At 52.6% G+C, this 23763-nt stretch overlaps 1 protein-coding gene across 1 annotated transcript in view; it reads left to right on the top strand.

Annotated features, from left to right (window-relative positions):
• SHANK2 (SH3 and multiple ankyrin repeat domains 2) overlaps window positions 1-23763 on the top strand; it is a 646969-nt gene that overhangs the window by 106079 nt on the left and 517127 nt on the right. Inside the window, exons 6-7 of the mRNA XM_023186421.2 lie at window positions 11485-11636; window positions 12888-13055. Of these exons, the coding sequence (XP_023042189.2) occupies window positions 11485-11636; window positions 12888-13055 (320 nt within the window). The remainder of the gene's footprint in view (window positions 1-11484; window positions 11637-12887; window positions 13056-23763) is intronic.

Here is a 23763-nt window from a genome sequence, read left to right on the forward strand (position 1 = left end):
AAAGTGCTGGGATTACAGGTGTGAGCCACCGCACCTGGCCTCCCCCCTCCTCTTCCCCCCCGTTCCTTCTTCTTGAGACAGGGTCTCAGTCTGTCACCCAGGCTGGCACGATCACAGCTCACTGCAGCCTTGACCTCCTGAACTCAGTTGATCCTCCTGCCTCAGCCTCTTGAATACCTGGGACTACCGGTATGTGCCACCATACTCGAAATTCTGCCACTGGAATTCTGGATTAGGCCGGTGTCAATGCAGAAAGTCCATAGTTGTCATGAACCACTGTGAAGCAGCATAATTAAAGGAGAAAGACCTGACCGTGTTCCCCAGAACTGAGTAGAAACGGCTTGGGAGCCTGATCCGTGGAGACAGTAGCACGGAGTTACCTTATGAATGTTCTGAAATATTCTCACGATGACAAGCCTCTGGGCTAATTTTTTATTTTTTGTAGAGATGAGGGTCCCCCTATGTGACCCAAGCTGGTCTTAAACCTCCTGGGCTCAAGCGGTCCTCCTGCCTCGGCCTCCTGAAGTGTTTGGATTACAGGCGTGAGCCACTGAGCCCAGGCTCTTATTTTCAATTTTAAAATTTAAAGCAGAATTATGGAATCAGTTCTCCCCTGGTTGTTGCCAAACGGCAATTTTATGAATCAGTTTTTCTTCTTGTAGTGGCTGATATTTCTCTATAAAGCAGAACTTCCTCTTCCCCTGCCTCCCTTTTGTGAAATGAGCAGAGCTGATTTTTTTTTTTTTTTTTTTTGAGACGGAGTCTTGCTCTGTCGCCCAGGCTGGAGTGCAGTGGCTGGATCTCAGCTCACTGCAACCTCCGCCTCCCGGGTTCACGCCATTCTCCTGCCTCAGCCTCCCGAGTAGCTGGGACCACAGGCGCCGGCCACCTCGCCCAGCTAATTTTTTGTATTTTTAGTAGAGACGGGGTTTCACCATGTTAGCCAGGATGGTCTCGATCTCCTGACCTCGTGATCCGCCCATCTCGGCCTCCCAAAGTGCTGGGATTACAGGCTTGAGCCACCGCGCCCGGCCCAGAGCTGATTTTTTAGAGCAGTTTTAGGCTGACAGAAAATTGAATGGAAGTACTGTGAGTTCCCATATTGGCCCCTCCCCCAGTTTCCCGTGTTAGTAATATCTTGCTTTAGTGTGGGACATGTGTTACAATCAGTGAACCAATGGTGATCCTAAAATCCAAGCTTACACAAGGGTTCATGCCTGGAGTTGCACCCAAGAGTGATCCTAAAGTCAGAGCTTACACGACGGTTCGTGCTTGGTATTGCACCCAATAGTGCTCCTAAAGTCAGAGCTTACACGAGGATTTATGCCTGGAGTTGTACCCACGAGTGATCCTAAAGTCCAGAGCTTATATGAGGGTTCAAGCTTGGTGTTGTACATTCTGTCAGTTTTGCCAGATGTCCTGTATCCACCGTCACAGTATCATAAAGATCAGCTTCACGGCCTGAGAGCTCCTCTGTGCCCCTGTTCATCCCTGAGTCCCTGGCAGCTGCTGACCCGTTTTGTTTTGTTTTGTCTGAGATTGAGTCTCTGTCGCCCAGGCTGCAGTGCGGTGGCACCGTCTTGGCTCACTGCAACCTCTGCCTCCCGAGTTCAAGCGATTCTCCTGCCTCAGCCTCCCAATAGCTGGGATCACAGATATGTGCTACCATGCTCAACTAATTTTTTTAATTTTTAGTATAGATAGGGTTTCACTATGTTGGCCAGGCTGGGCTCACATTCCTGACCTCAGGTGATCTGCGCACCTCGGCCTCCCAGAGTGCTGGGATTGCAGGCATGAGCCACCACACCCAGCCTCGCTGACCCTTTCACGTTCTCCTTTTCCAGAATGTTCTAGAGCTGGAATCTTATCATCGCACAGTGTGCTTCAGATCGGCTTCTTTCACTTGGCAGCACGTGTGGAAGGTGCCTCCAGGCCTTTCACAGCTTGGAGGCACGTTTCCTATTTGCGCTGGACAATGTTCCATTTTCCGACATACCCCGGTTTGCTTATCCACTCGCCTTCTTTTTTTTTGAGGTGGAGTCTCGCTCTGTCGCCCGGACTGGAGTGCAGTGGCCGGATCTCAGCTCACTGCAAGCTCCGCCTCCCGGGTTTACGCCATTCTCCTGCCTCTAGCCTCCCCAGTAGCTGGGATTACAGGCGCCCGCCACCTCGCCCGGCTAGTTTTTGTATTTTTAGTAGAGACGGGGTTTCACCGTGTTAGCCAGGATGGTCTCGATCTCCTGACCTCGTGATCCACCCGTCTCGGCCTCCCAAAGTGCTGGGATTACAGGCTTGAGCCACCGCGCCCGGCCTCCACTCGCCTTCTAAAGGACGTCTGGGCTGCTTCCAGCTTTTGGCAATTGTGGGTCAAGCTGCTATAAACACCTGTGTGGGGGTTTTTGTGCAGATAAAACTAACAGTGATCATAGACAGTGACATTTTTTTGTAAGGCCAAAAAGATTATTTATGGCAAATAAAAAGGGAAAAGGGGTAACTAAGGCGGAAAGTTCCAAAACCGAAGGCCAAGTGCAGACCCACGGGTCGGCTGCAGACAGCGCAGGTGGCTCTGGCCTCACACCATCCCCGCTTCCCAACTTCTGTGCCTGTCACCAGTGTTTCAAGAATTCTCACTTGTTTTTCCAAATCAGGAGAGAAACCAGCAGTGCTGATGGAAGGGCAGCGAAGTGGGGACCCAGGGTGACGAGGGAAAAGAGAGAAGTAAGCCGGGGTGGGTGCTCTCAGAAACAAAGGTAGCTGTGGGTAATTCCAGAGCAATGGCTTATAGCAACCCTCGGGCACACACAGAGCGAGTATCAGGGGAGACAAGCTAAACAGAAGCTCCGGTGAGAAGCCGGAGCCCCGTGTTGCCAGGGAAGACACCACCTTCACTTTGCTTCTGTCAAGGCAGAGTAGGAGAAGGCAGAGTGGGAGGGACAGATGTGTATCCTCCTGACTGAAATGCCGACGCTACCCGGCCACACGGATGACACCACTATTAGAGACACTGGGCTTCAGAGGTGCAGGACCAGGGAGCCCTGTGTTGGAACTGCAGAGGTGATCCTTCCAATGCCCAGCTCAATGCCAGGCCATGGAGAGCCCCAGAGAGGAGACTTTAACCCCCGCTTCTCTGCAGCTGGCTGTGTGAAGACCAGGTTAAAGAACCTCTCTCAGCTTCTATCCTCTTGTCTCCTAAATTGAATGATAACACCTATAGGGCAGGAAAATGTGAGCGTTAGATGAGCAGTGTGGTGCTATTAGGCTATTTTCACATTGCTGTAAATAAATACCCGAGGCTGGGTAGTTTATAAAGAAAAGAGGTTTAATTGGCTCTAGGTTCTTCAGGCTGTACAGGAAACTGGTGGCATCTGCTTCTGGCGAGGCCTCTGGGAGCTTTTAGTCATGGCGGAAGGCAGAGGAAGAGCAGGTGCATCGCATGGCGAAAGCAGGAGAGAGAGAAGGGGAGAGGGGGAGAGAGAGAAGGGGAGAGGGCGAGAGAGAGTGAGAAGGGGAGGGGGGGGAGAGAGAGGTGCCACACTTTTAAACAATCAGATCTTGCAAGGATTCACTCACTTTTGCCACGACAGCACCAAGGAAGGGGGTGGTGCTAAACCATTCATGACAAATCCATCTCCATGATCCAGTCACTTCCCACCAGGCCCCACCTCCAACCCAGGAGATTACATTTCCACATGAGATTTGGGCAGGACACCCATCCAAACCATATCAGTGGTTAAGCCTGTGGGACATGTGCCACCCTTAATAGAGTTTCCAGAATGTTCCTGTCATCAGCATCAACTACGGTGCCTCAGTCAGTGTTGTTTTCTCCTGGTTTTGGATGCAGAGGGAGAAACAGAGGGTTGGCTCTGGCAGGCTGCCTCCAGGAAACAGGCAGGGTGACCAATGTGTCTGGTTTTCCTGAGACTGCCCTGGTTTTAGTGCCGAATGCCCCATATCCTGGGAAGCCTGTTGGTCCCAGGGAGACTGGCACTGTCACCCACCCTACCAGTAATGAGGGCACTTAAGAGTGATAGCTGCAGTCTGTTGGTGACCTGCTGTGCTCCAGCAGCAAACAGGGCCTTGGCTTTGTAATCAAGGGGGATCCCCTGCAGGCACCACTGTCTTGGGAGGAATCTGAAGCTCTGAGAGCCCAGCTGAGCGGCCGCCAAGGCTGATGTCTGCGTCCCCCATACTGTTGAACCCTAACACCCTAGGTGATGGTATTAAGAGGGTGGGGCCCTCGTGAATGGGATTAGTGCCCTTACAAAAGAGGCCGAGAGAGTTCCCTCGCCCCTTCCACCCTGTGAGGCCGCAGCAAGAAGGTGCCCTCCGTGAGCCAGGTAGACACACGCCAAATCTGCCAGCACCTTGATCTTAGACTTCCAGCCTCCAAAACTGTGAGCAATACGTGTCTGTCACTTCTAAGCCCCCTAGCCTCTGGGATCTTGTTACCACAGCCCAGTCTAGGCCAGTCGCTGAGTCACTGCGGAGGGCAGAGGCAGAGGCAGAGCCTGGGCTCCGCTTGCCCTCGGGGGTCCCTGCTCTCAACTCCTGGGGGAAAAGGCAGTGGGACAAACAGGCGTCTCTTAGCATTAGCCGGCCTGGCTGGACATGGATGACCCAGGGAGACCCAGGTAGGGGACAAGCTGTTCACATTCCCGCTTTCCTCCTGGTTGTCGGCCACAGCCTGGGCATGTTCCCATCCCATATTTTAGCCTCTCCACAGTGAGTTTGGTGACTTCTCAAAGCCACCCAGGGGGCAGCAGAGTCTGTGCTTAGAGTTGAAAGCAGCCTTTTTGCTAAGCTCAGGAAATGCTGCCTTGCTCAGTCCCAGGCCCTGCAGACCGGGGCCCCGTGTCCCTGTTTTGGGACTGGGCATGGGGCGGGAGCGGAGGGAAGCAGCCCTCTAGACTGAGATAATTAAATCCCAGTGGAATGACCTGTCAGTGAAAACAAAACAGCCTGTGTGATTGCAGGCGACCATCTGGTACCTGTTCTAAATGTAAATTTTATTAAGTAACGATGATGAAAGTAGGTGTAAAAAACAAACAAACAAACAAAACACAAAGACTTCCCCCATCAGAGTCTCAGGGCTCGTCTCCTGCTTTGGTTGGAACCTATGAGATGAGACCAGTTGTGTTTCCAAGCCCCGAACAGAAAACGAACCTGACAATTTGAACAAAACTTAGGTTGGCCCTTTTATCTTGCACCGTTGTCTCCAAATTTGAGAGAAGCCTCAGGAACCACAAAAGAGGTCTGGTTAATAAAGCTAGAAATGCCTTTCAACTCTTTAAGTATCTGGATAAGAAGTCAGAAAGAGACGGTTCCTTTATGAAGCCTGATTCCGCAGAGCACCTGTGATGTGTCTGGACCTCACTGATGAAATCCAGTTACTGAATCTGTTTCCAGGGCCGTGGTGCACTCATTGCCTATGAGGCTGAGCTCCTCCAGTCCGGCCACCCCCCATCCCCGGCTCCCGCTTCTTGCTGCTGTGGGGCTGTGTCGCCGGGGAGCCCCTTCCCACCTCCCGCACCACCCAGTTAGGAGGCCTCAAGGACATTCTGGGTCCTGGTGCACTGACTACCTTCAGGGCATCATCGTGAAGGGTGGAAGGGGCTTGTTTGATGCATGCAGTGACTGACAGTTCATGCTCCGCAGTCTCACCTTGGCCCCTGAGTGGATCACCCAGTGCGATTCCCCAGAACTAACAGCACCCGGGAAGGTGAGGCAATTCAAGAGAATATGGTTCTGGAACCTCGTCAACCTCCGTCTGCAGAGGGTGAGAGGTGCGGGAATTACCCAGTGCCAATGAAGGAGCTGGAAGACTTCGAGTAAATAACTCCCGTTGCTACCGGTGAATATATTTGGGTGCCTTTGGTTTGTTCGGTACAGTTCCTTATAAAAAGAGACCTGTTTTTAAGGGCCCAATTATTTCAAATACAGTGTCTCATTATTTCAGGGTTTTTCTTACACACACCTTGCCATGCTCTTAGATGGAGCAAGGTGCCATGCCTTCAGTAAGGAAAATGTGGTAGAGGGACTGGCGAGGGTGGGGGTGACACAGAGGCAGGGGCCAGGGTCCTCAGGAGCCTCTCTTGGGGTCGGGGACAGAGCCCAGTTTTAGGTTGGCAGAAAAACCAGGCAGAAGGCACAGAGTTTTCCCCTGTGCACTTTCACTTCCAGTTCCCCTGTTATTGACAGCTTGCACTGGTTTAGGGCATTTGTTACAGTAACTGAAGTCCATAGTTTACATGAGAGTCCATTCTTGGTGCTGCTCATGTTGTGGGTTTGGACAGATGCATCCTGTCCTGTACCCACCATTGCAGAATCACACAGCCTAGCTTCCTTGCCCTAAAACTGCTCTGTGCTCCACCTATCCATCCCTCCCTTGCCGTCTAACCCCTCACAACCACTGATCTTTTTTTTTTTTTTGAGACTGAGTCTTGCTGTGTCACCCAGGCTGGAGTGCAGTAGCATGATTTCAGCTCACTGCAACCTCTGCCTCCCGGGTTCAAGCAATTCTCCTGCCTCAGCCTCCTGAGTAGCTGGGATTACAGGCATGTGCTACCATGCTCAGCTAATTTTTGTATTTTTAGTAGAGACGGGATTTCACCGTGTTAACTGGGATAGTCTCGATCTCCTGTCCTCAAGATCTGCCCGCCTCGGCCTCCCAATGTGCTGGGATTACAGGCACGAGCCACCGCGCCCAACCAACCACTGGCTGTGTAGTTTTGCCTTTTCTAGAATGTCATCAAGTTGGAATCACACAGCATGCAGCCTTTTCAGATCGGCTTCATTGATTTGGCAATAGGCATTTAAGCTTCCTTCATGTTGTGTCGTGGCTTGACAGCTCGTCTCTCTTTAGTGTTGAACAACATCTCGCTGTCTGCATGTGTCACGGATAATTTATCCACTCAGCTACTGAAGGACTTCTGGATTGCTTGCCGTTTTGGGGAATGATGAATGAAGCTGCTGTCAGCACTAACATTGAGATTTCTGTGTGGGCGTAAGTTTTCAGCTCATTCAGGGAGACACCTAGGAGCTGAGTTGCTGGATTGTGGAGTATGTGCATGTTTACTTTTGTGTGAACGCGTCACACTGTCTTCCAAAATGACTGCGCCGTTTGGCACTCCTGCCAGCAATGTTGAGAGTTCCTGTTGCTCCACATCCTCACCAGCATTTGATGTCAGTGTTCTAGATTTTCATCATTCTGACAATTGTGTCGAGGTTTTTTTTTTTTTTTGAGACAGGGTCTTACTCTGTCTCCCAGGCTGGAGTGCAGTGGTGTGATCATGGTTCACTGCAAACTTGACCTCCTGAGCTCAAGTGATCCTCCTACTTCAGCCTCCTGAGTAACTGGGACTACAGGCGTGTGCCAGTATGCCTGGTAAATTTTTAAATTTTTAGTGGAGGCGAGGCCTCATGTTGCCCAGGCAGGTCTTGAACTCCTGGGCTCAAATGATCCTCCTGCCTTGGCTCCCAAATTGCTGCGATTGCAGACATGAGCCACTGAACACGGCCTCTAATTGTTGTTTTAATTTGCAGTTTCCTAATGACATGCAGTGTGCAGCACCTTCTCATGTCTGAGTTTACCATCTGAGTATCTTCAGTTGTGAGGTATCCACTTAAATATTTTGTCCTTCTTTTAATTGGGTGGTTTGCTTTCTTGTTGGTGAGTTTTAAGGGTTCTCTGTATATTTTGGCTACAAGTACTTTATATGCTTTTCACAAACATTTTCTGCCAGTCTGAGCAGCAGCATTTTTTACATTAAATCTATTAACCCGCACAAGAGCCAGGAGGCATTTTTAAACAAACTTTTCATTTCAGAACAGTTCTGGACTTACAGAATAAGTGCAAAGATAGTACAGAGAATTTCCATATATCCCAGTTCCCCCCTTATCAGCATCTTACTCCAGTATGGTACACTTCTCACAATTAGAGAACCAATATCGATGCATTGTTATTATCTGAAGTCCACATTTTTTTCTTCTCTCATTAGCATTTATCTGCTGGTCCTTTTCTGTCCCCAGGCCCCACCCAGGTTCCCACACGACACTCCCTCGTTTGTCTCCCTGGGCTTCTCTGGGCGGTGACCATTTCCCTGGCTCTCCCTGTTGGTGATGACCTGGACAGTTTCAGAGGAGGACTGGTCAGGTGTCTGTAGGGTGCCCCTTATTGGGATCCATCTGGTGTTTTGACAATTAGATGGGGCTGTGGGTGTGGGGAGGAGGAGCACAGAGGAAAATGCCTTTCTCATCGCCCAATGCCGAGGGCCCGTCCTGTTGGCATGGCTCACCGTGGACGATGCTGTCCCCATCTCCTGGCTGAGCTTGTGTCCATCAGGTTTCCCCACGGAGAGATGCTCCCATTTTTCCCTTTTCCACACTGTGCTTTCAGAAGGAAGCCACTGTACACAGCCCACGCATAAGGGGTCGGGGGATGAGGGCTACACGCCACCGCCTGAGGACAGAGAAGTGATGCGAATTGCTTGCAGTTTGTCTGCATTGCAAGATCGGCCCCTTCCTCCCATTCACTTTTGAATCCCTTGCTTACTTCTATCGATGTGGCTGCACTCACTTTCTGGTTGACTTTTAACCCAGCTTTATCTATTCTGTTCCTTTTGCCTTTAGTCTTACAGACTCCATTCGTGTCTGGAGCTACCGAGGTCAGCGGTTCATTCCCTATCCCTTTCAGTGAGGTTGTTTCCTACACCTGTGATACGTCTGTGGTCTTCTCTCACATGATGGTTTCCTTCTGAGCATCCCCAGCCTCCTGAACTATCATCTTCTAAAAAACCTGCTGGAGGCCATCCAGCCCTTTGGGGAAAGAGCTGGGTTTTGTTGACACCAGTCACTTCCCCTCATAGGAAGAATTGCTTGCCCAGTCGTTTGATTTTTGCAGCCCCATTGATCTTGGACACTAGGATGCACCCAGGAGCACACACACATGGAAATGCACACAAGCATGCACACACACAGAGGCATGCACACACAAGCATGCACGTATGCACACAGGCATGCAGATACACACAGGCATGCAGACACAGAGGCATGCACACGCACACAGAGGCATGCACACACACAGGCATGTACACACATACAAGCATGCACACATACAGCCATGCACGTACAGGCATGCACACACACAGGCATGCATACACATACAAGCATGTGCACATACACACAGCCATGCACACACAGGCGTATACACACACAAGCATGCGCACATACACCCAGGCATACACACAGGCATGCACACACATAGGCATGCACACATGCACACAGGCATGCACACACATACAAGCATACACACATACACACAGCCATGCACATACAGGCATGCACACACACAGGCATGCATACACATACAAACATGTGCACATACACATAGCCATGCACACACAGAGGCACACACACATACAGGCATGCACACACACAGGCGTATACACACACAAGCATGTGCACATACACCCAGGCATACACACAGGCCTGCACACACATAGGCATGCACACATGCACACAGGCATGCACACACACACACACAAGCATGCACACATGCACACAGGCTTGCACACACACAGAGGCATGCACACACACAAGCATGCACACATACATACAGGCATGCACACAGGCATGCACACACATACAGAGGCATGCACACACAGGCATGCACACACACAGGTGTGCATACATAAAGGCAGGCACACACAGGCACTCACATAGGCACACATACAGGCATGTACACAGGCACACAGGCATGCACACATACATGTAGTCATGCACACACACACAGATGCATGTACGTGCATACACAGGCATGCATACACATACAGAGGCATGCACATGCACACACAGGCATGCATACACATACACAGGCATGCACATACACACACAGGCATGCACACAGGTGTGCACATATACACTGGCGTACACGTGCTCTAGCCTGCACTACCCTGTGCCCGCTGGGTAGCAGCAGCTGTCTTAAACACTTACACTCCTCCTGCCTCCTGCCCCCCCACCCCCCATTGCTGTGCCACCTCCCAGTGTCAGGACAAAGAGCCATGGCTAGTGCCCTCCTGCTGCGCTTCCAGGAGCCCCCACGTCTCAACTTTTCGAAGCACATCTGCTCATCCCTGGAGCCAACTGGCTGCTGGGCAGCCTCTGGTTGGAGGGTCTGCATGTCTCTGAGGTTATCTCAAAATATTACAGGTGTTTTTACTCCCACCCATTGTTCACGTTGAGGGAGACCGGGGCCACTTCTGAGGTTATGCTTGTTGAGCTTCCAGTCTTCCTAGTTGGGGAAGCCGGCTTTTCACATGAAGAGGGGATGAATGAAGATGCTGGCATGTCTACACATGGCACACTCCTGACGTGGAGGGGTTAAGCCTGTGCATCTCACCACGAAGTGGCAAGCTGCAGAGTGGTTCCTAGGGTGAATTTTAAAAGTCCTCAGGATGGTACCCATTTATGGATAAGTAAACATCAGAATTAAAAATAGATGGGAATAGTCAGTGCACACTCGCGAGGCAGGTGCCCTTTCTGGGATGGAGGGTGGTGGGATGGGCAGCAAGGCACACACCCCGTGGAAGGCATCCGAAGTCTTCTGTCATTGGAATGTGCTTTGAGACCGAGGGAATATTCACTGTTGGTGTTTCTGGGTCATGGGAACTTGCGTGTTGTCCTGGTACTCTGTGCACTTTTCTGGAACATGAAGAGCCTCTCAAATGAACCCCAGCAAAATAGTTCCTCGTGCTTAGCAGTGGCCATGGTGAGCACATTAGGAAGATGAAGATGGATGGAAAGATTTGTTATCATAGATACTGATGTCCTTAGCCGCGCTCAGCTGCAGACTGGTTCAGGGTCATCTGCACGGGACCCTTGTCCCTACAAAGGCAGGCGGCATGCTTCTGTCTGCTGGGCCCCTGCCCTCCCTCCTGGGTCATCCTGCACCACATTGATGAAGGAAGGTTTCCGCTTACCCAGATCGGGAGCTCCAGGGGGCACGGACTCTGTGTCTTATCTGTGTTTGTGCCCCTGCAGCCCATGGCTGGCATCTCCTAAGATGCCCGTAAATGTGACATTGAATGAGGAAAGGTGGCTGTGTGCCTTTCCCATCTCTAACGAGGGCTTTAGTCCTTCCTCCTGTACGGGAAGCACCCAGATGGTACCACAGGATTCTGCGTACTCAGAGGGAAGGGCACCGGGGAAGCCTCTTGGACTGTGGCCCACACAGCATTCCTGTTGAATCCCTGCCTCTGCCACTCCTGTGATCTGCGCGTGACCCTGTGTGTCACTGCATCGTGCAGGGGTGCCTGAGCCACACTAGCCGGTGTGCCTGGACTCTTGGGGTTCCCAGGTAGGGGGAGCTGTAAACAGCCTGGAGGTGGCGGGGGCGGTTCTTTCAGCTTAGTTTAGGGCATCTGAATGTGGCTGTGTGAGCAGTGTGACACGTGTTGGTTCTAAAGTGTGTGTGTTTGGGTTCCTCAGAGACCCCCCTGACCTTAGCCGCTCAGCTGGACAACTCTGTGGAGGTCATCAAAACTCTCAGAAATGGCGGGGCTCACCTGGACTTCCGTGCCAAAGATGGGATGACCGCCCTGCACAAAGCTGCGCGAGCGAGGAACCAGGTTGCCCTGAAGGTAAACCCGGGCCCATCTTACGTGGGTGCCGCCACCTGCTCTGTCTGATCCCCGGCAGCTGCCCCATCCCGTCCCTGCAGTGCCCACCCTGGGGGGTCTGTGCACAGTGTTCTGGCCGGAGCTTGGAAGTGAAGCCACATTTCAGGTTTTCCTGTTCTCTCTCCTGGGTGTCGATGCTTTGAGAATTCGTGGTTCCCAAGAAGTCATTTTTCACCTTCTATTCAGTCAAGGGACTTGTGTTTTCAACCCATAAGGCCAGTGCGGAACTCCAGCCCCATCCACAGGGAGACTCACGGTCATGAGAGCAGCACCAAGGGGGTGGTGTTAAGCCATTCCTGAGAATCCGCCCCCGTGACCCATCACCTCCCACCAGGCCCCACCTCCAGCACTGGGGGTTACGATTTAAATTGAGATTGGGTGGGGGCGCAGAGCCACACCGTACCCGTTGGCTTCCTCAGAAATCAGGAGCGTTCTTGAAGACGCAGTGCTTGCTAGGTTTGGCACCGTCAGCGCGCAGATTGAGGTGGTTTTCCACTGGGCATGTAGGTTAAACCACGTATCTTTTCTCTCTTCGGCACATGTTGCCGTCACTGCGTTGCTGCCATGCCACACCACGGCACAGAATGTTGGCCAGGCCGAGGATGGGTCTGTCTGAGTGCTGCAGGTCTCCTCGTCTCCCGAACCACAGCCTGCCCTGCATTTCTGGGCACTGTTTGCTATTTCAGAACTAGAAATGTTACTGTCTAAAGTTATACCCCCCCCCCTTTTTTCTGGTTTTTTTTTGTTTTTTTTTTTTTGAGATTGAGCTTCACCCTTGTTGCCCAGGCTGGAGTGCCATGGTGCAGTCTCAGCTCACTGCAACCTCCACTTCCCAGGCTCAAGCGATTCTCCTGCCTCAGCCTCCCAAGTAGCTGGGATTACAGATGCCTGCCACCATACCGGCTATTTTTTTGTATTTTTCGTAGAGATGGGGTTTTGCCATGTTGGCCAGGCTGGTCTTGAACTCCTGACCTCGGGTGATCCACCTGCCTCGGCCTCCCAAAGTGCTGGGATTACAGGTGTCAGTTCCCACACCCGGCCAAGTTATACCCTCCTTAATTCTGGGGAGCCCAGGAGAAGCGCTGGGTGCTCAGGGTGTGGGTTGCCTTGGCCTGTGGGAAGGTGGTCCTGGTGCTTCTTTCTTGATTCCCTCACTCTGCAAAAGGGGTCGTGAGACCAATAACAACAGATTTTGATTTTTTTTTTTCCTAGACTCTTTTAGAGCTTGGTGCATCCCCGGATTATAAAGACAGTTACGGCCTCACCCCCCTGTATCACACGGCCATCGTCGGAGGTGATCCCTACTGCTGCGAGCTTCTCCTGCACGAACACGCCACTGTGTGCTGCAAAGATGAGAACGGGTGGCACGAGATCCACCAGGTACGTGGGCCTGCTCCTCCACTCTGTCGTACCCACGAACCGACCTTCCCTTCTCCTCCGATCCCCCAGATGATCAGGGCAGCCCGAAGGTTAGATCCTACCTTCGGGTATTTTGTTTGGTTTGCCCAGAGTTCCTAAAACTAAGTGAATTAAAAATTATTTTAAAATGTGAACGCCAGTGTTTGAAAACAGACACATTTGCATAGAAATAGACATTTCTGACTTCTCTGGAGAAACCAGGAGATTAGGCAAGGCTGCTGAGTTTCTGCACAGCAGGAGTGCCCTGCAGTTATGGGGTGGACGCCCCCTTCCTAGAAGCCCTGCACTTTCCAGGTTCCCACCGTCCTGACAGGGCAGGATACCGGAAAGTACTGGTGTTTTAGCACCAGTGTTTTCTGAGTACAGGTGAGCCCCAGGAAGCCTGATTTGCATGCACAAGGGGTATGTTTTTCAGGCCCCACCTTGCAACAGTTGGATTAGGAGAGAGGTCAACCATGGTCTTGGCAAGAAACAGACTTCACCTGCTATCTGCAGTGAAAAGTCTTCACCTGATCAGGTAGAGGTGTGGACAGGGTTAAAGGCTGAGGCCCCCACAGAAGAGCAGTCTTGGGGAGCCATCAGCACCTGTGAGCTGACGGGCAGGGAGAGGAGATGGTGCTCCCGGGAGCAGGAGAGCCAGGGCTGAGGAGGGAGGGAGCCCCAGGCCCATGTCAGGGAGAACTCCAGGAAGGAACAGCTGCCTCTCTTCCCTTTGCTGAGCCCTGCCAGAGTCGGAGGACAGTGAGGGAGCTCAGTGGTGCAGCCCGGAGGCCAGGGTCTCCAGGCAGAGGGGTGAGGTGGGTCAGGGAGAGCTGATGGAGCCTGTCTACCCAGGAGGTCAAGAGGAGGCTCTAGAATAGCAAGGGGAGGTCAAGGACAGAGGGCTCTGAGCTGGTTTCTTGCTTGGTCCTCTGCACAGTGACTGCCATGGCTTCTCCGGCTACCTGTGTGTTCTCCTCGGCCATCGCCACCTTACACACCTGTAAGAGAGGTTATGTACTCCGCCCGCTGTGGTCAGAGTGGGCAGTGGGGGTGCCAGCAGGCCCCACCCTCCCTGGGCTTTCCTTGTGCTAGGTCAGTTCTGGCTGATCTTCGGCCCTGCAGGCTGGAGAAGCCCCTGTTTCCCCCGAGGTGTGAGTAGGGATCTGTGCAACTGCTCAGGGTAGCCCCAGGCCCACACCCAGGCTGGAGCTCTCGGGAGCGGGAGCAGTAATGACCGGTCTTTGGAAGTCCTCTTCCATGCATCCGTCGTGAGATTTCTCGTCGTTCTTGTGCTTTTCTTTGTGAAAAAGGAAAATAATTTTCCACTGTGATCACTCCTAAATATTTGATCAAACAATATTCTGGAAGTTGCTGAGAAGGTGTTTTTTAAGGTGGGATTAACATTTGAGTCAGTGGACTTGGAGTTAAGCCGATGACTCTCCAAATGTGGGTGGGCCCCATCCAATCAGTTGAAGCCCTTACGAGAAAGAACACTGAGATCCCAAGAGAGAAGGAATTCTCCCGGAAAAAGACTTCAGATTCCCACTGAACTCTGCCCTGGGTCTCCAGCCTGCCCTGCAGATTTCAGACTTACATCTTCCATGACTGCATGAGCCAACTCTTTAAAATATTTCCAGCTTTAATTTTATGTGTCTATTTTAAACGTTAGATTTTTAAAAATTCTCTGTGTGCATATACATAACATATAAGTGTATACATGTACAAACACACACACACACTCACACACACAGGTTCTGTTTCTCTGGAGAACCCTGGCTGATACACCCTGAATATAGAAGCAGCAGGACAGACACACACACACACACACACACACACACACACACACACACACACACGTTCTGTTTCTATGGACAACCCTAGCTAATACACCCTGAGTGTGGAAGCAGCAGGACAGGGACACACACACACACACAAGTTCTGTTTCTATGGACAACCCTGGCTAATACACCCTGAATGTAGAAGCAGGACACACACACACACACACACACACACTCGTGTGTGTTTCTCTGGAGAGCCCTGGCTGACACACCCTGAATGTAGAAGCAGCAGGGCGCACACACACACACACACACACACACACACACACACACACACACACACAGGTTCTGTTTCTCTGGAGAACCCTGGCTGACACACCTGGATGTAGATGCAGCAGGACACACACACACACACACACACACACAGAGGTTCTGTTTCTCTGGAGAGCCCTGGCTGACACACCTGGATGTAGGAGCAGCAGGGGAATTCTTGCAGAGCACTGGGGAGGTTTTTGGGTGGGGGCGCTGCTTCCCCGCCTCCGCCTCCTGCCCTGCCCTCACTTTTCCCTGGATTGAACTGGCCAGAGTGTTTCTGTCCTCGCTCCCTCTTCCTTCCTCCCCTTGACCTCTTCTCCCTGTGTCAACCAACAGTTCCAGCCTCAGATGGCCCTGCCATCCCTCAGCTGTGTGTCAGGCCTGGCCCTTCTGAGCCTCTCCACAGCATCTGACCCTGGCCATGCTCATTCCCCTGGCACCCTCCTCATTTGTGTCTGAGCTGTTTCAGGGGGTCCCCAAGAGGTCTCCCGGCCTGAGCCTGACCACGCTCGCCTCTTCACGCCTGACCCACTTCCAGGCATTCTGGCTGCACCACAGACCCCACCTACTGCCAATGCGCATTCAGCCACAGACGTCGTCTACTGGGTGTGATCCCCAGCGACGTGTCTCGGTGTCCTGAACACACAGCCTGCAGCAGTGAACAGAAATGCCTGATGCGAGACCCTGGTGTTCCCTTGTGGGGAAACCAGATGCAAGACAGAAAGACTAATATGAATTACACACACACACACACACATACACACACGTTCATACAGGTCCACGTGTGTGTGGACATGCTTCTGAGCAGGCCTGACAGTGTTCTGTGTTTCTGGGCACTGCTGCCTCGGGCTCACGCCATGGCCATGCAGACACTCACGCCCTGAGACACGGCTCCGTTCCTCTGCCCATCTCCTCTCCTTGCTGCGCTTGGCTGTCAGTTCTGTGCTGGTATTTTCAAGGCCAAGCCCGTCCACACGGTGTGAGCTTCGGCTCCTGTTGAGGATGTGGAAGAGGCAGCTCCCGAAGGAGAATCCCGCCTGTGTTGGGAGCTGTCCCAAGCTTCCAAGGTGACCTGCTTGGAAAAGGGCAGTTCCTGGGACTGCCAAAGCTCTAATGAGCTTGTTTTTAATACTGACTAGGCTGATTTGAGGTCAAGGTCAAGTTTAGCACGAGGGGAGGCCCCTGGTGGGGTGGTGCAGTCACCCACGAGACATTTCCACCAACAGACATGGCTGGGCGAGGGGTGGGAGTCGTGGCACCCTGAGCACCCGCGTCCTTCTCCAGTCTCACAGGGTCTGTGCCTAACAGCTGCCGGCCCCAGGGGACAAGACTGAGTTGTGAATCTCTAAGAGACATGGATGTTGGGGACGTCCCTCCCGCCTGGCCAAATGGAGAATGAGTTATGTGTCTTGTTGTCAGTCAACTCTAAGTCGGTGATCACATGAACAGAACTGTCGTTTGATATCACTGGACAACACCATAGAACCCACTTGCTGTTGCTTCTGTATTCAGGGGTGATAGCGTTCTCCAGAGAAACAGAACCAGTGGAGTGTGCACATGCGTGCGTGTCTGTGTGCGTACAGATACAGAATTTTTTTAAATAGAAAGTATTTTTGAGGAGTTGGCTCATGCAATCGTGAAGCTGCAAGTCCAAAATCTGCAGGGCAGCCTGGAGACCCAGGAACAGTTGATCCCGCTGCGTAGATCCTGTTCGTCTCCGGCGGAATCTTTTCCTCCTCAGGGGACCTCAGTCCCCCTTTCCCCTTCAAGAGTTGAAGGCTCTTGAGGCCTTCAACGGATTGGATGGGGCCCACCCACATTACCGAGAATCATCGACTCAGTTGACTGATTTTGAGAGCAGTCACTGACTTCATGAAGACGGGAGCGCCCCCTGAAGAGGAACGTTTAAATTCACGTTTCCTTTAGTGAATGAGCCCCTCCAGGCACAGGACAGAGGCTTTGTAAAAATAGTCAAACGTGGCTGGGCGTGGTGGCTCACACCTGTAATCCCAGCACTCTGTGAGGCTGAGGCAGGTGGATTACCTGAGGCCAGGAGTTCGAGACCAGCCTGGCCAACATGGTGAAACCCCGTCTCTACTAAAAATACAAAAAGTAGCCAAGTGTGGTGGTGCACGCCCGTAATTCCAGCTACTCGGGTGGCTGAGGCATGAAAATCGCTTGAACCCGGCAGGCAGAGGTTGTAGTGAGCTGATATCATGTCACTGCACGCCAGCCTGGACAACAAGAACAAAACTCCAAAACACACACACACACACACACACACACACACACACACACACAGAGAGAGAGAGAGAGAGAGAAAGAAAACCCGGCTAAATGCGTATGGGACCCGAAGCTCGCTTGTTCTCTGTGAGAATGCCTGCTTGAATTAGTGTTTTCCAGACGTGTCCTCCCTTTAGACATCAGTGCTCTGATTGCGTTGCTGTTTTCTTTTCGAGCTCTGAAAGTGTGAGTGCAGGCTAAAACCTCCTTAAACGTGGAGTAGTTCACAGAGCCCCAAATCCAGCCGCCAGCCCTTTTGCCAGAATAGCCACTGTGTCTCAACCTTGGGGATTCCTGGAGCTCCGTCCTTTCCCCTCCCACACCTCTCCCTGTTTCCTTTTTCCTTCCCTCTCTCCCAACCAGGCAAATGTCTCCAGGCGCATCTCTCCAGCTGGCCCTGGGATGGAGGTGACGGTGGAGGCTGGCAGGAGCCCTGGCCATTAATCACTCACTGCAGCTCTCAGCTGTGACTCCTGGCCTGCCAGGGGCCGGGTTCCATCCCTGGGGCCCTTCGCTTACATTCAGAGCCTGGCTGTCCCAGCGCCACCTGGCCACCTCGGTCCTGCGGCCTGAGCCTGTGCAGCTACGCTGGTACCTCGGAGGCATGAGCTCCAGGGCGGTACACCTGCTCCGGCCTCAGCTTGGAAAATGTAGAGCAGGGTTTGGAAAGCCAGCCGGGTGCATTCACTGCCCTCTGGTGGTGTGCTGGCTATTCAGGAAAGACTGGGAAAGCCATTTTCTCCCCTGCTGAAGAATCTTGGTGATGATGTGAAGAACTTTGCCTTTGCGAGCCTCATCTCATTCATCTGCAGGGCCCTTGTGCCTATCAGATGATAAGGGACGGAGCAGATAAGGGATGGGTGCGGGTGCCCTGCACGGGCCTGCAGGAGCAGCGGACAGCACGGTCTGCCTCCCAGATCATCCTCATCAGCCTGGCATTTACCCTGCCACGTGGCCCAGTAAGTGTCACAGTGCAGGTCTCAAGTCTTCTCTAGCAGAGTCTCTTCTTTCTCAGGGGACCTCAGTCTTAAGGCCTTCAACAGATTGGATGGGACCCACTCCACATTATGGGGAATCATCTGCTTAACTCCAAGTCTACTGATATTTATATTTATATTTGAGATGGAGTCTCACTCTGTTACCTGAGAGCTGGGGTGGAGTGAGGTGATCTTGGCCCACTGCAACCTCTGCCTCCCAGGTACACATGGTTCTCTTGCCTCAGCCTCCCAAGTAGCTGGGGTTACAGGCGTGCGCCACCATGCCCAGCTAATTTTGTATTTTTAGTAGAGACAGGGTTCACCATGTTGGCCAGACTGGTCTCGAACTCCTGACCTCAAGTGATCTGCTTGCCTCAACTTCTCAAAGTGCTGGGATTACAGGAGTGAGCCACCGCGCCTAGCCCAAAGTCTACTGATTTTTGAGAGCTGTCACTGACATCATTAAGACAGGAGCGCTCCTGGAAGAGGAACGTTTAATTTCAGATTTCCTTCAATGAACGAACCCTTCCAGGTACATGACAGAGGCTTCTCTTTGTAAAAATGGCCAAATGTGTATAGGACCCGTAGCACTTTGGGGGCATTCATTGTCCTGAGCTGCTTTAATTGCACTATGATTCTATATCCTCAGAGCTGGTTCCTTCTCGTTGCTATTTCTCATATGAGTTCACAGGCCCAGAGAGGGCAGGTCATTTGCCCAAGGCCACGGAGCAAGCAGTTGGCTGAGCTGGGATCGCCCCCAGCCTGTCTCATACCAGAAGCCTGGTTCTCTGTGCTGCCTGTAGGGTTCTCACATCCACACCACTCGCAGCACGTCTGTGGCAGGACAAATTACAGGGGCAGGTGGGTTTTTCTGAACCTCGCTGGGCCATGCCTGGCTCTGTGATCTCGGGAGAAGCACCTCTGAGCTCTCAGGCTGATGGGCTCTGCATTTAAAGTCCATGTCTCCGTTCTAGCACCTGGAGAATGGACAGCCCTGTCCCAGGGTTCTGGCTGTTGATCGTGTGGGAGAGCCCGCGTGCCCACAGCCAGGCCTGCTCACAGCTGCTACAGGTGCACTCCAGAGTTCCCCAGGCCGCTGCTTTCCCGTCATTGTCTCAGGCTGGGTGCATGTGGCCTAAGGACGCATTTCAGATCCACCCTCCACTTCATGCAGTGGGGATATGCCCCATCCTCACAGGCTGATGTTAGAAGAGCCCTTTTTGAGCTCAGGCTTTCTGCAAATTATCTTAAAAGTTGTTATTCAAATTACCCCCCTTTTTTTTTCGGGATTACCAAAAAAATACCCTTGCATCGTGGAAATCTTGGAAAATACAAAGAAGTATAAAGAAGCAAGTTAAGAAACACCCCAATGCGTTCCCACAACCCAAGGAAATCAGGGATCAGATTTGGGGGTATTCATTCTGTATTTTTGATTGCTGAAGACTTTTACATCCACCGTGCAACGTCACAGCACGGTGGCCCTGGCCAGAGGGGTGTGGTCCTAGAGAGGACGCCGCTTGGCGAGGGATCCAGACGCTGTGTTTCTATGTGCTGAACTCTGGTGCCTGCCTGGGGCAGAGCTTGGCTCCCTCCCTCCCTCTCTGAGTTTGACTCCGTATCTTTGGGATGAGGGAATCTCCTCATGCTGCCTGTTGACCATATTCCGGCCTGGGTGTTACGCAGCCTGGGGTTGCAAACCCACCTCATCGCTCACTGGGTCACCCAGCAAGTGCCCAACCCTCTCCAGGCTTGTGTGCTAATCTCTCAGGTTGGCTGAATAATAATTTGCAGAACTCTGGAGACAGCCAATGACAGAATTCATGTGAGGCACTTTCTGCAGTGCCCAGCATAGACCAGGTACTCAGTAAATGTCCCCATCATTATTGTCATCATCTGTCCCCGCATCATCATCCTCATTGTCATCATCGTGTGGCCACATCCAACGTCATCATTAGAAGTAACGCATTAGGCTAGTCAGCATTCGAAATAATACATTAGGCTGGACACAGGGACTCACACTGTAGTCCCAGCACTTTGGGAGGCCGAGGTAGGCAGATCACTTGAGCCTAGGATTCAAAACCAGCCCAGCCAACAGGGCAAAACTTGTCTCTACCAAAAATACAAAAATTAGCGGGGTGTGGTGACACATACCTGTAATCCCAGCTACTTGGGAGGCTGAGGTGGGAGGATCACCTGAGCCCGGAGGTGGAGGCTGCAGTGAGTCAAGATCGTGCCATTGCACTCCATCCAGCCTGGGCAACCATAATGACAGCCTGTTTCAGAAGGGGGGAAAAAAAACTAAACAATCCGTTGTATTCAGAGAGCGCCGACCACATCTGTTCCCAGCCCCTCGTTTGATTTTCCCCCATCGTGCGATGGGTGTGGCATCAGTCTGAATGTTGTTACTGGCTGCTATTTGTTATTTATCGCATTTAAATGAAGAGTGTCAGCCTTAAAGAGATAGTTTCGGGCCACAATGACTTCTCCCCTCCTCCTGCTCCAGGCTGCCCCCTGCCCATCCCTGGCCGGACGCCCTCAGCTCTCGAGCCTCTCCGGGCCCCATGGCGAGGGGATGGGCCCCTGATCCTCCCAGGCCTGTGGGAGGTTCTCTGCTGGAGCCCCACGTTATGTCGTTCTGGGTCCAAGCATTCTGGTTACCATCCCGCCAGGGTGCGACTGTGTGCAGCCCGGTGTGAGCTGCATGGTAGAGATGGGAGTCAATGTTTGACTGAAAAGTTAGCATTTAGGGTGGGGTGGAGCCACACGGGGTGTGGTCTTCCTTCAGACTGAGATTTTTCTAGTGTACTGTGGCTCTCACCATGTCCAGGCGCTGAGGTAATCACTGTCCGTCTAGGTACTGAGGTGACTGCTGTGTCCAGGCCCCAAGATGACCATTGCCTAGGCGCTGAGATGACCACTGTTCAGGCACCGCAGTGACCACTGTGTCCAAGCCTGGGCTTGGTCACAGAAAGCGCAATGCCAGGTAGCACAGGAAGGACCAGCGTGAACAGCGGCCAGGTGGAGAGCCCGGGAGCTCCACAGTGCCAGCCGGGAGCGGCTCATTCTGGCCAGGGGAGGTGGGGGCTGTGTTGGAGCCAGGCTGTGGTGCTGGCAGGTACTGCCACCCTCAGATCTGGGCAGGTGGCATGCGCTGACCCCAGGGGGGAGGTGTTGTGAACAGGGTTCTGCCCCTTGGTGCTGGCATGTGCTTTGCAGCCTTGGAACTGTGGCCGAGCCTCACTGTGGGACGTGGGTGCTGGCAGGTACTGCACCTTTCCAGGTGAGCACCTCCAGGGTGTGAGAGTCTGGGATCCCTGCCAGGTGGCAGGACCAGAACATGGGAGCCCCTCCCCTTGTCACTCTGGACCCAGGGCTCAGTGTCTGCCCCGGGCACAAGTGGCTGAGCCTCTGTGGCCCTGGTGTCTGGAGCCGCAGCAGTGAGCCGTGCTTTTGGGGGATCTGCTCTGAATTGACCTGGGAGGTCAGTTCCATATTCTGAGCCCCTCTTTCCTGGCAAGGTTCCGTTTGGAGAAGGAAGAGAGGCATCCTCTCTCTGAGCCTCCAGAGGGAATGAGGACCATTGAGTACCCGTCTTCCCAGTCAGCCCTGACTCCTCAGGGACATGCGGGGAGCAGAGGAGAGGGGATGGATGAAGACCCCGAGACCAGCACCCCACGCTCTGCACTTCGGCAGGTCCTCTGTCTTGCTCTCCTGACATCGGTGACATCTTTAAGAGACTTCATCTTTCCAAAAATCACGTTCTGAGAGCAATGGGCTCCGTGGGGAAGGTGGGCAAGGGCTGTAGCTTTATGTGGGAATGCCAGTCATCTCTCCTTTTGGAATTGAGTGTGACGTCCTTTGTCTGTGATCATTTCAGGCTGAACAACACACATTAGTCGACCCAAAGAGATTGTGTTCGCTGCATAGGGCGGCCGCCGCAAAGTTCCTCAAACAGTAGACATCATCTCAAACAGTAGACATCATCTCACAGTTCTGGAGGGTGGAGTCCGAGATGAGGGTGTCCAGGGCTGGTTCCTCCTGAGGCCTCTCTCCTTGGCTGGCAGACACTGCCTTTTCCCTGCGTCCCCCCAACTCCTCTTCTTATATGGATACCAGGCAGACGGGATTAGGGGCCCCCTAATGGCCTCATTTTAACTTAATTGCCTCTCGAAAGACACTCTTCACATACAGCCCCATGCGGAGGTGCTGGTGGTGGGGACTCCAAAGCATGAATGCTGTAGGGATGCAGTCCAGCCCGCAACACCAACAAAACCGAACTAGCCGCTTGTCGTTTGCATCACAGCCCGTCCACTGCCTGCGTTCCTGCGTTCATTCAGGTGCCTTGGCCTCCTCGACTGCTGGGCCAGGAGGAAGACCAGAGCCAGCCTTTGAAAACCGTGGTATGCGGGGCCACGGAGCAGCCGGTGGCTCAGGCCAGGCGAGGGGGTTTGCCTGTGTTTGGACAAGACGTTGTTTCTCTACTGACGGGCAGCCTGCTTCCTGACCCAGTGAGAGCTGAAATGATGTGACTCTTGGTTGTGTGGGCTGTGGTGTCTCCACCTCATGTTGCAAGGCATATGCTCTGGGAGAAATGCCTAAGTGTGGTTGGGAATAATTCTGTTTGGGGCACAGAGCCAAGCAGAAGTGGTAGGGGTTTGTCTCAGCCGACCTGTGCTGCTTCCCTGCAGAGAGAGCCGTGACCTCCCCGCTGCTCCGGTTGCTGTGCTGGGCATTGTACAACCCCAGGTGGCGCCGTTCCTCTGGCTATAGTTTGAGGTCCTGTAGATGTACCACCAGTGTCCAGCAGGTGGCAGTAAAGGGCTTGAAGGAAGGCGCACCCTTTTTTCTCATTCACACCAAGTCTTGTGGTTGCACAGGGGCGGGTGGGACGCCAGGCATCGCTGGGCAAACAGTCTCGAGGGGAGCCATCTCCAGGTGCCCCTGCCCAGGTCTCATCAGGAGATTCAGAGGCAGCAGATGTGGGTGGAGCCTCCCACACATGCATTTTCCGAAAAGTGCCTCAGGAGAGTGGGTACGGGGAGCGGGTGTCAAGGGCAGTGTTTTGCCTTTCATTCCGTTACTGTCCACCCTCCTATCACCCTCTCAGCTGTCTCTCAACAGCCAGAGACCAGACACCCTTTTCAAAATAAGAAAAGGGGGTTAGTGTTGCTTCTCTTGGGGGAGGATGAATTCCTTCCTTTAACGCTTTGGTAGCTTTCAGTATCTTTGTGTCAAGCGGGTGCCTCCCTCCCTCCCTTATTTATTTATTTATTTATTTATTTATTTATTTATTTAATTAATTAATTTATTTATTTTGAGACGGAGTCTCGCTCT

Source organism: Piliocolobus tephrosceles, chromosome 13 (assembly GCF_002776525.5).
Source record: "Piliocolobus tephrosceles isolate RC106 chromosome 13, ASM277652v3, whole genome shotgun sequence".
Taxonomy (NCBI): Eukaryota; Metazoa; Chordata; class Mammalia; order Primates; family Cercopithecidae; genus Piliocolobus; species Piliocolobus tephrosceles.